The following is a 12,532-nucleotide window of genomic DNA, read 5'->3' as shown; positions in this document are numbered from 1 at the left end:
TTGGATCAATCACCGTGTCTCGCATAAGAAGTCATAGCGGCCAACTGTTGGAGTAATCAAGACGTAAACCTCAGCACCAGCCGAACAATTCGGGACTTTTAAATATGCTTGCTGTTTGTTGCGTATTTAAAATTAAGACAATATCCAGTTTGCAACGATCAAAATCCGAGGTACTAGCACCAACAACAGTAATGCGTCAACTTTTGCAGGCATTTGTGTGTTCTGATCATTGTCGATCATTGTTCTTTCGGTGGTTGTGGTCCCAAAGCGAGTGTATTTATCCCACCTACCGCACTGGGTGCCTCCTTTTCGGACTGGAGTCTCTCAAACATAGACGTATGATGACACCGTGTGTAGTTTTTTACATAAGCTACTTTGTGATTATATTGATGGGGCCTCCAGTTTTGAACATGTTCTTTAATATGTATTTAATCTCTATGATCTAATCAGTGTGATGTGCGGTAGGGTATAGGAATAAGTTGTTTAGGCCTTGATGATTGTTGTTAATTAAAAAAATTAAAAAAAAGATAAATTGCAACCTTTTATTTTGTGTGATTTTGTGCCAATACGTTCCTTTTTGTTTGTTTGCTACAGTTATCAGATTGTACCAAAACAATTGAAAAAATTAAACAATTATCGCCGATCACGCTATCAGGTTAACTCACAAGGTCCTCCATCAAATTCTCCACTGCTGATTCGGTTTAAGCTCAAATGTTTTGCGATGAAGTTTTGTCAAGCAAACGGACAAACGCATGAAGTTTCAAATAATGATTTCAGCTGGACAAAACAAAGAAAATCTCTTAGTTTTTCCTATGTCAAAAAAAATGTAAAAAAAAAAACAAATCATGATCTTTACAGTAGATTACTAGAAAAATAACTACATGAAACGTACGAAATGTGGTATTGAGGAGGTACTATTTTTTGCAAAGTAGATTTTTGTGTTATTCCTTCTTCTTCTTCTTCTTCTTCTTCTTCTTTTATTTTTGCATAACCGTCATCAGGCAAAGCATCCAATGAAGTTTGTAAAAATTCTCGATATCCGGACAGAACATGAGCGATAGCTAATTTGATCTCGAACGGGATTTGAAGTCACGTCGCAAAGCAGAGCACACACGCCCGAGAGACGCCACACGTCGTACGACTATCCGACTGCTCCACGAGCCTACCGGCTCGATATGCCGGTTAATCTTCGTACTGATTCAGACATTGCTTTCTAAGCAGAACATTACAAGCAAAGGCTGCTGTCACTACGTAATTTCGCAAATTAGTTCTAGTCCTAATAAAAAAAAGTGGTTGGTTGCGTGTGTAAAAATATTTCACCGACGAGGATGGCTGCGATCCCCCTCCTTCCCGGCCGGCCGGCCCATCCCGGCCAAAACTCGGTACACCGTGCCACGATGAGGTCATACCGGGACTGTGCTATGTACGCGCCGGGGCTTTGGCACACACCGGGCTGCCGGGCACGTACCGCCAACGTACGTATTCATCATCGCTCGGGAATGTCGGTACGGTATGCAGCACGGTGAAAGACACACACACACACACACACCTTCCGCTTACCCCGGGGGCCTACAGGCACTGGCGTGGCTGCCCTCTCAAAGGCATAGGAATAGACGAGACGTGACCCACCAACACGGGACACACCTTCCCGAACGTCGTCGTTGTCGTTTGCAAGCTCGATCACGATCACGCGAGCAGCAGTGGCACAGAGAGAGAGAGAGAGAGAGAGAGAGATAGAAAGAGATTGGGGCGAAGCCTTGCATTCCCGTCCCAAAAACCCACCCAGGGTGGGGGGGGGAGGAGGGGAGCGTTTGTCTGTACGTGGTTAATTGAAGCAATGTTTTGCCGCTAGCAGGGGGGGTTTTGTTTTTGTTCTCTTTGCAGTGACACACACACACTCAGCCACACAGTGAAAACAAACCAAAAAAAAACACGCCAACTACACGACGTTAGATAGTGAACGGCCGCGTCAGTCCTCGGTCCTGGTGACTCCACCTCCTCCCCCTCCCCCCCTCTTGCCCAGGTCTTTGGCTCAATCACATCAATCAGCGCCAATGACCATCCCCCGCCCGTGCTCTCTGTATGTGTGTGTGTATGTGTGTATGTGCGCTCCCTCAGAATGGAATGTGACGCCGCGCTCGTAAAACGAAAAATGAGAGCAGCGCGGCAATATTGCGGATTAGGGCGAGTGTAACGTAAATTGACGGAGCACAGATGTCGCAGACATCTTACTACATTACTCCCCCCCCCCCCACCGCTCCACCCCCTCTCGCCCATTCTACTTCATTCCGGCCAAACCTCTCCGATCCATTTCGCGTGAGTTATTGCCGATTGGGCCTACCGGTTAGGTAGCACCGTGAGAGAGAGAGAGAGAGTGCGAGAGAGAGAGAGAGAAAGATTGACACGATCGAACCACAAATCGGTACGGATCGTGCAGCTCTTGTAGCAGAGGGCAGCAGCAGCACCATTTGGAGCAAGCGATTGAGAAATGTAATCACACACATACACACGCGCGCGATACGCACACGTGACATTTACGAAGCGATTCGCACTGCTTTCGGCATATTCTACGAGGCTGCCGAAGGGTTCTCCAGGTCACTCGCTCGAGCTTGGGGCTCCGAGTAAATGCGTACTGCCAAGGGGAATAGATGTACGCTTCTATTGCAGGGGTTTTCAAATGATCTGATTAAGGGGGATTTTTACGCCACTAGCCAGCTTTTCATATGGAGTTTGACTGAAATCTTGCCAACACTCCAAGTACAACGCCAAACAAGCTTCCGATTTTTAGTGTAGATAATTTCAGCCCGGAAAATGTACACAAACGGCTATTCGTTGCAGGTCCTGCTACTGAAACATTGATTTTATTTTTTGATTAGCAGAATTACCGTTATAAATGGTCATTAACTGAACGTCTGATAAGGATGGATGAGGCAAGGGCTATCGATTACGTCAGAATCCTAAAACTTGATATTACTTGATCTACTTATTAGAACATGAATTAAAAAAAAACTGATAGAATTATTGATGCAAGCATCGGGATATGATCAACTGCCAGGAACTTTGAACGGGCCACTTTAAAGTGAAAAGTATTAGGAAGAATGATGCTTTGTCCGAAGCTCGGATACGCAGGCCAGCGGGCTCTTTTGAACTTTATTCGTTGATAGGAGAACATCGATTAGCGAACCCACTCGGGACAGCGCTCTAACGTAACACTGACACCGCAAAGAACATTGGAAACATTTTTGGTACATAAAGGCGGCTCAAGCTGGAGCCAAATCAGATAGAAACGGAACACCCGAAGCTCCTAGAACCGGAAAAATAGAACTCCGTTGGAGCCAAAGTCTCTCGAAACTATACCAACAATAACATAGAAACGGAAAACCAATGTGTTCAGAACATTCAATCAAGAACATCCGAAAAGTCCGCTAAAACCTCAACAAGGGAAGGATCCCTCTTGTACCATGTTGGAAAAAATGAAGTTTTCGTTGGAATTGATTCGTTCTTGGCTCCGAAATCAGAATCGGCTTCGAAATCGGAGTCAGTTGCGGCATCTCCATAAGAATAGCCGTATGGATCCAATGATGCTTCATATTGATATTATCAAAGAATCCAAATTTACTCGCAAACGATCCATTATCTTGGAGATTCCCGCTTTGATTTCTCTTCTGAAGCTTCTTATTTTAAATTCAAGCACTGATTCTTATTCTGGAGCTAATTCCAATTCTCGATACAATTCTGATTACGTTTCTGGTTTCGAAGTCGACTCTGGAATCGGCGCCGGAGTCGGAATTGGCTCCGAAATTAGAACCGGCTCCAGCAACCAAATCGGCTCCGGAATTGATTCCAAACACGGAATCGGGTAGGTTCAATTCCGAGCTCCCAGCACTACAGCAAAGGCTCCCGCGAGATAGCGAGAGGAGTTCTAGCTGAAAAAACAGCTCCAAATAAAAAAGTCGTACTATTTGGTAACAGAAGAAGTGATATTCACTGCGTTAACATAGATGCAGAGCGTCTGAGATGTTGAAAATGGCAACCATATTGAGGCATATTACTGATACTTAATAAACTGGGAAGCCCGAATGTCAAATCGCTAAAAGCCCATTGATGATGGGTTTAGTCCACGGACTCTAGCTTGTCGGTTTCCAACAGCAAAACGGCTCATTATCAGAACACGCCGGAAACCCCTGTGTTGTTCTCATCTCTCTCTCTCTCGCTCTTCTTTTTTTGTTTGTTGTTTTGGGGAAGAGCATCTCCAGAATGACAGGTAGTACCGTATAGACAGGTGTGAAACAAAGGGGCGGATCGGGGAGGGAGATGATTGAGATGAAAAGCAGAGGCTCTCATAGCCATCACACATGCCGTGATGGTGTACGCGTGCGCAAGTGGGAAGCGGAGATCGGAGCGCGGACCCCACCATTATCATGCCGCATAGCAGTGAAGTGAAGGAACGCACCGCGACACAACGCCACAACGGTCTCTGTTGGATTTTGGGTCTGTAGTTCGCTTTGCTTTATTTTTTTATTTATTTTTTTTATTTCGCAAACCAACTCGTACGCGTGTTTGCCGCCCCGGTTGCGCAAAAGCGATGGCGCGAGCGCGCGCGCGCGCGCGCGCACCTACGCTCGCGTATCTAGCGCCAGCAAGACAGCAGCCAAGGAGCAGTAGGTATTAGCCACACCGTGCGTGAAGTTGTCCGTGTGCCTTGCCCTGCGCTAGTGATGCGACCGCGACCGCCGTGCCAAAGCACGAACCAACGGCTGCAACACCGCTGCCGAGTCCGAAACGAGCCGAGCGCCAAATCCGCGGTGGTGACCGTGCGACCGTTCTGTGTGCTGCGCAAGTGAACGTTTTTATTCTCTCGCCCCTGTGAAAGGGTGTCCCTGGGGAGCGTGCAGCGGAAGACTCCAGACTCCGGGACTAGGGACGCTCGTTAAAAGCGCCCAAGTGCCCTCTAAAGGCTGCGTGTACAGTGTGTGCAGTGTGTGTGTGTATGGAACAGTAACGGACACTTTTTTGGTACAACCCAGCCGGACAGGCGTCGGTCAGTCTTCGGTCGCTGGTGTGCGTGTGTGTGTGTTGGTTAGTTGTTTAGCGGTTGCGCGCGCGCGCGGGAGAGAGAGAGCGCCATCTACCGGGCGCCGATAATACGCAAGGGTGAGTTCTGATAGGGGTAGTGTTATTCTTTCCGTTTTTCTTAGCTAATTGCACTCGATCTGGGAAGGGCGAGGGAGGAGGAGAGCTCGTGATTTATTTCCCGTCCTCTTAAAGGGCCGACTGTGTATGTGTGTGTGTGTATGTACGAGCACGATTGATGAAACAATAATAAAAATAAATGTATTAAAAAAAAGAAGAATGTCTGTTTGTGTAGCACAAACAGCATCGCTTATCGGATAGTATCTACAACGCTTACGTGTCTGTCCCTCGTCCCTCGCATCATCGCGTGCACCCACACACACAGCATCTCATTGCGCCCGTACACTGCTAGAGAGTGCTGCCGCCGGCACCGGAAAACTCGCTATGCAAACAGAACAAAAAAACCCGCACACACACACCCAGAGTTGTATGAGTGAATGGTTTATCTATTTTTCTATTCTGCCAGCCGCCCACTCAGCAGCAGCAGCAGCAGCTGCCAGCACAGAGATCTTCGCACGGGAGATCGACGATCAAACGCATATCGAACGACAAAACGACGACGACGACATCCGATACAAACGACCACAACAACAACAACAACAACCACTACATTGGCAAGGATCGTGCGAGTGGTTTGCTATTCTCGTGTTCTTCTTGACACACGCAAACACAGCACACACACACAGCACACAATCGGTTTGACGAGACGGGCAAGGAAAGGAAAAACAAATCGCTCCCCCAGTAATCGGTGGGCAGAAGATTTATATCAACAACAACAAAAAAAGGTGAGAGAAAAACCACCGTACCTCCCCCCCCCCCGCCGTAATCTGCCGTAGAGACCCGTTTGTGTGTGCGTGTGTGTGTGTGTGTGTGCGCCTGCACGCTCCGATCGTGGTGAGCGTGTGGTGGCGCGCACCTGGATCGTCCCCAGCCCAGCGCACAGCCGCCCAAGGTGTGAAACGGCGGCGGCAGCAGCTGTAGTGGAGCCCCGGAGCCACCGTGACACCCAGAACCAGAACGTGGATACCCCGCAATTGGATACAGCGACCAAGAGCGACAGGGAGAGCGAGAGAGAACGGAGCTGTAACTGAGTAACCACTGGGTGCGGGTGTGTGTGTGGGAGAGAGAGAGAGGGGGTGGGAAACCCGCGAGGCGAGACAATTTATCATCGGCCGCGCACGCCGCCGCGTGCTGTAGTTTTCGCACCGTTCCGGCCGCCCAGGGCACAAAACGAGAGCGCGCGTACGCGAGAGAGAGAGACAGACAGCGAGAGATAGAGAGAGAGAGAGCGCGCGCATATCGTGCAGCATCTTCACCAGCAGTCTCGAGAACCGCCGCGCGACGCCTAAAAACGTAAAGCGCAGCAACGAGACACGCAGGAAGGTCCACCACCACTACCCTACTCCGCGCCGCTGTCTATTTTGCAGGGGACGAATCAAAACCGCGCAACGCGAATGATTTGCAACTCGCACCAAGGTAGGTTGTATTTAAGGGGAGGGGAAGGGGGGAAGGGTTTTTTTTTTGGGGGGTGGGGAGGGTTGGTGATTATCACTCGTGGCGCGTGATCTTATTTTAAACCGGCGGGTGCCGGCGGTCTCCTCCGCATCGCTTGCGGTTGTGCAGCGCTTAGACAGCGCTTAATCAGCTGCACATTCTTTTGCGTTCTTTTGCTTTCACACAGCAGCAGCAGCAGCAGGAGCGGCGGCGTAGTTGAGCGATTCGCACGCACGCACCAGCACGAACGTCACCTGTCAGAAAAGGCGCCGAGCGGCAAAAAAGAAAATAAAAAAAGAAATGCAAAAACAAAACCGTTCGTTCCGTTTTGAGCCCGTCCGCGCAGCCGAAGCTGCTTCGCACGTATTAAAGCGTGATTAGCACTTTCTTTCACCACTCTTCTCCACCGCCGCCTGCTGCTTCGATGGATGGTGGGGGGGGGGGGGAAGACGAAACCCAATAACACACAAAAACCAAACCGCCAAAACACCAAACGCCTCCCCTCGGCATCGCGCGTGAACAAACTCTCGCGGGAGCGCATCAGTGTACCCGCGAAATATTGTGCGATAATTACTCAACCCTTCCGGCTCCCACCACCCACCCAGATAGGCCGGGCCGGGGTAAACCCGGTTCAGAGTGATCGGGATGCACTAAAACTTAGCCCCACCTTGTCCCCTTAAAATGCGTATGCTCTTGCCGAGGGCCCCACTCTACCTGCTCTTCATATTTGCATCCGTTCCTTTTTTTTTTCTTCATTCTCTCTCTCTCTCTCTCTCGCTCTGTCGCGGCGAGTCCGCTCAAGCGACTACGGGGTTTGCCCGTTTGCCGGAAGAGGGTTGGGGTTTTGGGAGTGGGTGGGGGGGGGGGGTTGCATTTTGCACCCACCACCACTAAGCCCAACAACAACAACAACAACAAAGGCAACGAGATGCACGCGAGGGCGAGAGAATATCACCCAAGAAGAGCGAAAGAGAAAGAGAGAGAGAGAGAGAGAGCGCGCGCGCGGCCCATAAGTCGTCGCGCAAGTTGTGGCGCAAAACAAAATGAAAAGTGAGTAAAAAAAAAAAAACGCCAGCCAGCCCCGTTGCAGGAAGGGCGAAAAAAGCAACAACAAAAAAAAGGAAAGAAAAAGGGAGTAAGGCTTCTGCAAAAGGGAGTCTGTGCGCGCGCGAGAGCGAGAGCGAGCGAGCGAGCGAGCGAGCGCACACACGGCTCTCCGATGCAACTCGCAAGTAGCGCAACCGACACAACCGGCGCAAGAGTGCGGTGCGAGCGAGCACGAGCACGCAGCACGGCGAACGAGCGTGGTGCGCGAGAGCGCGCGAGAATGAGCCGAGTGCGACCTTAAACAAAAGAGAGAGAGAGAGAGAGTGCGAATGAGGGAGCGCTCGAGCGCTCGCAACCGGTGGAGCAGCCAAAAAGGTTCGATTTCCCATCGAGCGGATCGCACAAACGCGCGGTTGCTCGGTAGAGTCAGAACGTGAGCGTGCAGCCAGCAGGGCCAGTAGAAGTTTAAGCAAAGCAAAGCAAAGCAAGCAAGCAGCAGCAGCAGCAGCAGTGTTTCGTGTAACCGGGCGCGCAGGCAGTGTTGTCAGACCGTTGGAAGCGTTGCCTTTTGGGGCCCGTCTGTTGGTCGCCCTTTACCGAATTGGTGGTGGAGCACCCGCGCGACCGTTTTTTGAAAGGTTGTTGTTTGGTTTGTTTGTGTGCATCTTTTTTTTTCCTTCTTTCTTGTAGCTGTGTGTGTGTGTGTGTGTGCAGTGTGACATTTGTGACAGCGGGCGCTGCAGCAGCAGCAGCAGCGATCGCGCAAAAGAGCATCCCCATGCCAGCGCTCTTCTCTCCTTTTTGGTGGCTGCGCGAAATTTCGCCTTTTTTTGGCAAAGAGAGAAACAGAGAGAGAGAGAGAGAGGGGGAGAGAGGGAGAGAACGCAAACTTGTGAGTGTGAGGTGTTGGGGGAAGGGGAAGGAGGAGGAAATAAATTTAAAAATTTATAAAGACATCACAAGTCATCGTAAGGGGGTGAGGGGAGGGGTGGTTATGGGGGGGGGAGGCGATGTATTGCAAAAAAAAGGTGATCCATCCTGCGCTGCACCGTTTCACCCAGCCCACCAACCGTGTGACCGACCGAGACAGTGTGTATGTGTGTGTGTGTACAGTAGTATGTGTGTGCCTGGGTGGTGAGGAGGTGAAGAGGGGATGTAGAGTGATGTACGTGTGAAAAAGGGGGTGTTCACCACCCCCCTCCCCCCCCCCCTCCCACTCGAGCCCGAATGGTATCGTGTTTCACGCGCTCGCGCGTGTGTGTGTGTGTGTGTGTGTTTGTACCGCACGATCCTGCCAACGAAGACGACGAGTCAACGGCGCAGCGCTGCCAGCCCGCCGGCGCATCTCATCAACCTCAATCGCGCACACAATGGCATGGGAAAGGGGGCGGGATGCAGTGATATGGGGCAGGACGCCTTGGTGCAGGTCATGTTTGCCGCCAACAAACAACAGCGCGGCGCGCTAGCAGCAACAGCAGCAGCAGCAGAATAATTACGCTCTACCATCAACAACAACAGCCACAAACACACGCCACACGCTCAAAAAACCCGCCGAAAAGAAGAGGAAGAAAATTGTGATTTTGCCACCCTTCAACGAAAACTGTAGAGAGAGAGAGAGAGAGAGAGAGAGAGTGAGAGAAGAAAAGGAAAATTGGGTTTGCAAATAAGAGTTGCATTTGGGGTTTTTTTTTTTCAAATAAGAATCTTAAAGTTGAATCCTACTTTTTTATTTATTTTTTTTATTTTGATTCAAATTCGGTTCAATTCATCCTAACGTACTACTTTTCCTTCCGTGTCCCCTCGCCCCCCCCCAGTGTTTGGCCGCGAAGTGCAGGAAAATGTAAGCAGCCGCCGGGCAGCAGCAGCAGCCGGTGCCGCTACTAGACGAACGATCGAACGAACGGAAGCAACGCACGGTGGGACCGCACCGAGCAGCAGCGTCGGCAGGAGCAGCCAGTGCAGCAGTGCCGTCGGCCGCCGGCCCGCGTACCGGTGGACGCGCCCGAAGCAGCGCAGCACCCGCAAGCGCCGGAAACGCAAGCCGCCGACCGCCGCCGAGTGAGCCAGCCAGCAGCGCAGGAAGGTGAGCAGTGTGTGGGGAGGGGGGGGGGGCCAATATAATTGGCCGCCAACAACGAAACAGGATTGATTTGCGGGGTGCAAATAACGCGCACACACACACACACACCCAGAGCTGAAAACTTGGGTTTGGGTTTTTCTTCTCCGGGAAATCCCGTTCGGCGCGAGTCCTGGCGCGCCCCCGTTCGCGGGTATATAAGTTGGCTGCAGCAGCGCGCAAAAACCCCCTTTGTGGGAGAGAGAGAGAGAAAGAGAGAGAGAAGGGTAGGTAGAGGTGTGTGTGTGTGTGCGCTCTCTCGGCTCTCGTCTACCCTAAAACGGGCAGGTCCTTCTGGGTGCCGGCGCGCGCGCGTGCCTCGGGTTGTATGGGTGCGTGCGCATGTATAAGCGCGCGCGCGCGCGCGCCTGTGTATGTGCGCAGGTGACCCGTGCTGAGGGCTTCGCAGCGGCAGGACGGTTCAGTCGCTCGTGAGAAGCTGCCCAGTGCGCACATACCTAACCGAGCAATCACACACCGTTCGGAGAGTGGGCAAAGAAAGGAAAACCAATCCCAAAGCACAAACAGTTTTTCTTTTCTGTGTGTGTGTGTTTTTTTTTTGTTTCTAATTTGCTCTAATGTTCTCTTCCCTACGCACCCGGTGGTCGCTGCAGCAACAGAACACCCTGCGCTGGTGCAAAAGTGCCGCCCAAAAAGGGATAATACGTCCGGCGACCGGCCGGTCGCAACATTAACCCAGCAAAACCGTGCGCAGTGCAACGCAAACAAAAAAAGCAAAAGCAAAAAAGTGCATCCAAAAACGCCCCGAAGTGTGAGTGAGTGTGCAAAACGTCACGAATTGTTAGTGTCGGTGCAGTGTGTGAGAAACCGGCCCGTTTGTTTCTGCTTTGAAAAGGAAAGGAAATAAAAACGCAAGCGAGGAACCCGCGCCGTGAGGAAAACCAACAAAAAAAAGTAATATTAACAACCTCAAATCAAAAAGTGTGCGATTTGTAACACCAAAAAAAAAACGGTGAAAGTAAAGCAACAAAACCTGAAGAAAAAAACACACTCACACCCAACAGTTTTGTGAAACATCAATCAATCAAATAGTGAAACGAAATCCCTGTGCAGTAGTGCAAGTGTTTGTTTGTGCAAAGTGCAAAGTGTGCCGAAAGGAACCAGCCAATCCTCAATCCAACCAGCGCAGAGAGAGAGAGAGCGCGCGGTAGCGCTCGCCCGCGCGGAAAGGACGCTCCAACCAATCTCAGCACCCAACCCCCATACACACAATTTGCCAGCCAGCCAGCCGCAACCGCAGCCTGCGATGGCTAAATTTATCGCGACACTTTGTCTCCTGTGGCTGTCGGTGCTGGTGCTGGTCGGGTTCGCCGCCCGACCGGTAGCGGCCCGCCGCCACCCGCTGCTGATCGAGGACGAGGGAGCGCGCCGCAACCGGCCCGCAGGTAGGTGTCCTTTTAGCGTGTAGCACTAGCACAGAATCGGCACGGTTAAGCCGCCCCTTAACATTTTATTAAGGTCTTGCCCGAATTCTACAATTCGGTGACGAAACGCGTACAGCAACAAAAAAAAAAACAAACAAACAAACAAACAAAACCAAACAAAAAAACCCCTCACGCTTTACGGAAGTTTCGAGCTCTGCGAACGAGACCGAACGTGAGAATGGTCTTGTCAGGTTTGTGACGGGTGCAGGAAGGGAAGGAGCTGTGTGGGGTCTGTTGTGGGGAAAGACACCCGGCAGCCCGGCAGGGGCAGGCCAAGCGGCGGACGTCAGTTGCTGATCACGAGATATCTATTTTCGCCCTTTTTTTCGCTGTTGTTGTTGTTGTTAGTTGGTGTGTTGCGCCCGCCCGTGTGTTTGCAATCGCGCTCTAGGGCGCGCCCTTTTGCGATGGTGCAGGGGAGGAGGGGGGGGGGGTTGGAATGGAGGAGCAAAACCAAAAAAAGACAACTTACAACTACTGTTTGCAATCCGCACGGGCCACACCTTCTTTTAGGCAGGGCTTTAGCAGGGCTCGCGCGTACGGCGGGGAACCTCACGTGAGCGCTGGCTGGCGCGTGTTCTAAGGAGAGAGCGGGGGCACCTAGCCGGTGCATCTTCGCCGACGAACTTCTAGCGTGCATCTGCCGGCCAGAACCGTGCTCAGAATTGGCTTATCGCTTTCCGCCGGGCGCAGAATTGCGAATGTTTGAAAACATTAGTGGAGTTTTAAGTTTTTTTTTTTTTTCAACGAACGATCAAACGCTGCAGACAAGCGGTGATAATTATGTAAGGATCGGTGGTCCGGATTGGTTTAGCTCAAAATATGTTTCCCCCTAAAAAACGTGTGCGTGTGTTTGTTTTTGTTAATTTAACTTTTAAACTCAAAAACCCCAATCCATGCCCTTGCCTGTAAAGGATGCTCTCTTGACCCGTCGTGATGTGAAAAGAAGAGCAGAGCGGGGGACTTTCCCCCCCGAGCAGCCGAGCAAAGAAAAAAAAAACAAACCATCCCGTCGGGGCAGGGCACACGCGCGCGCGGTGGTAAAATATTTCATAATTTCTTCTAGCTTCACTCAAAGGAGGTGTCTTTTTGCTGTTGTTGTTTGCTCTTTTGCAAACCAGCGTGCAAGCCGTGACCACACACTTTAACGCAACAAGAACCGAACGCGTTCGCTTCCGCCGATGTGTGATGATGATGTTTTTTCAATTATTTTTGTGTCCCGACAAACTGTCCAACTTCGGTTTCGGTTTGGCTCGGGGTGGGCCGTGTGCTGGTTGCGTCGTTGGCGGATTTGGCC

At 51.0% G+C, this 12,532-nt stretch overlaps 1 protein-coding gene across 3 annotated transcripts in view; it reads left to right on the top strand.

Annotated features, from left to right (window-relative positions):
- Positions 1 to 12,532, top strand: part of LOC120958116 (dorsal-ventral patterning protein Sog) — a 247,514-nt gene that overhangs the window by 211,073 nt on the left and 23,909 nt on the right. The window contains exons 2-5 of one of the 3 annotated variants that reach the window (XM_049606175.1): positions 4,980 to 5,154; positions 5,600 to 6,609; positions 9,489 to 9,757; positions 10,405 to 11,196. In XM_049606175.1, coding sequence (XP_049462132.1) covers positions 11,058 to 11,196 — 139 coding nt within the window. In that variant the 5' untranslated portion in view covers positions 4,980 to 5,154; positions 5,600 to 6,609; positions 9,489 to 9,757; positions 10,405 to 11,057. Of the gene's footprint in view, positions 1 to 4,979; positions 5,155 to 5,599; positions 6,610 to 8,015; positions 8,313 to 9,488; positions 9,758 to 10,404; positions 11,197 to 12,532 lie in introns of those variants that run through there. The other 2 variants (XM_040380700.2, XM_040380707.2) reach the window with 2 other exon arrangements.

This window comes from Anopheles coluzzii, chromosome X (genome assembly GCF_943734685.1).
Source record: "Anopheles coluzzii chromosome X, AcolN3, whole genome shotgun sequence".
NCBI classification, from domain to species: Eukaryota; Metazoa; Arthropoda; class Insecta; order Diptera; family Culicidae; genus Anopheles; species Anopheles coluzzii.
The sequence above is the reverse complement of the archived record's forward strand: the minus strand, read 5'-3'. Positions and strand labels throughout refer to the sequence as shown.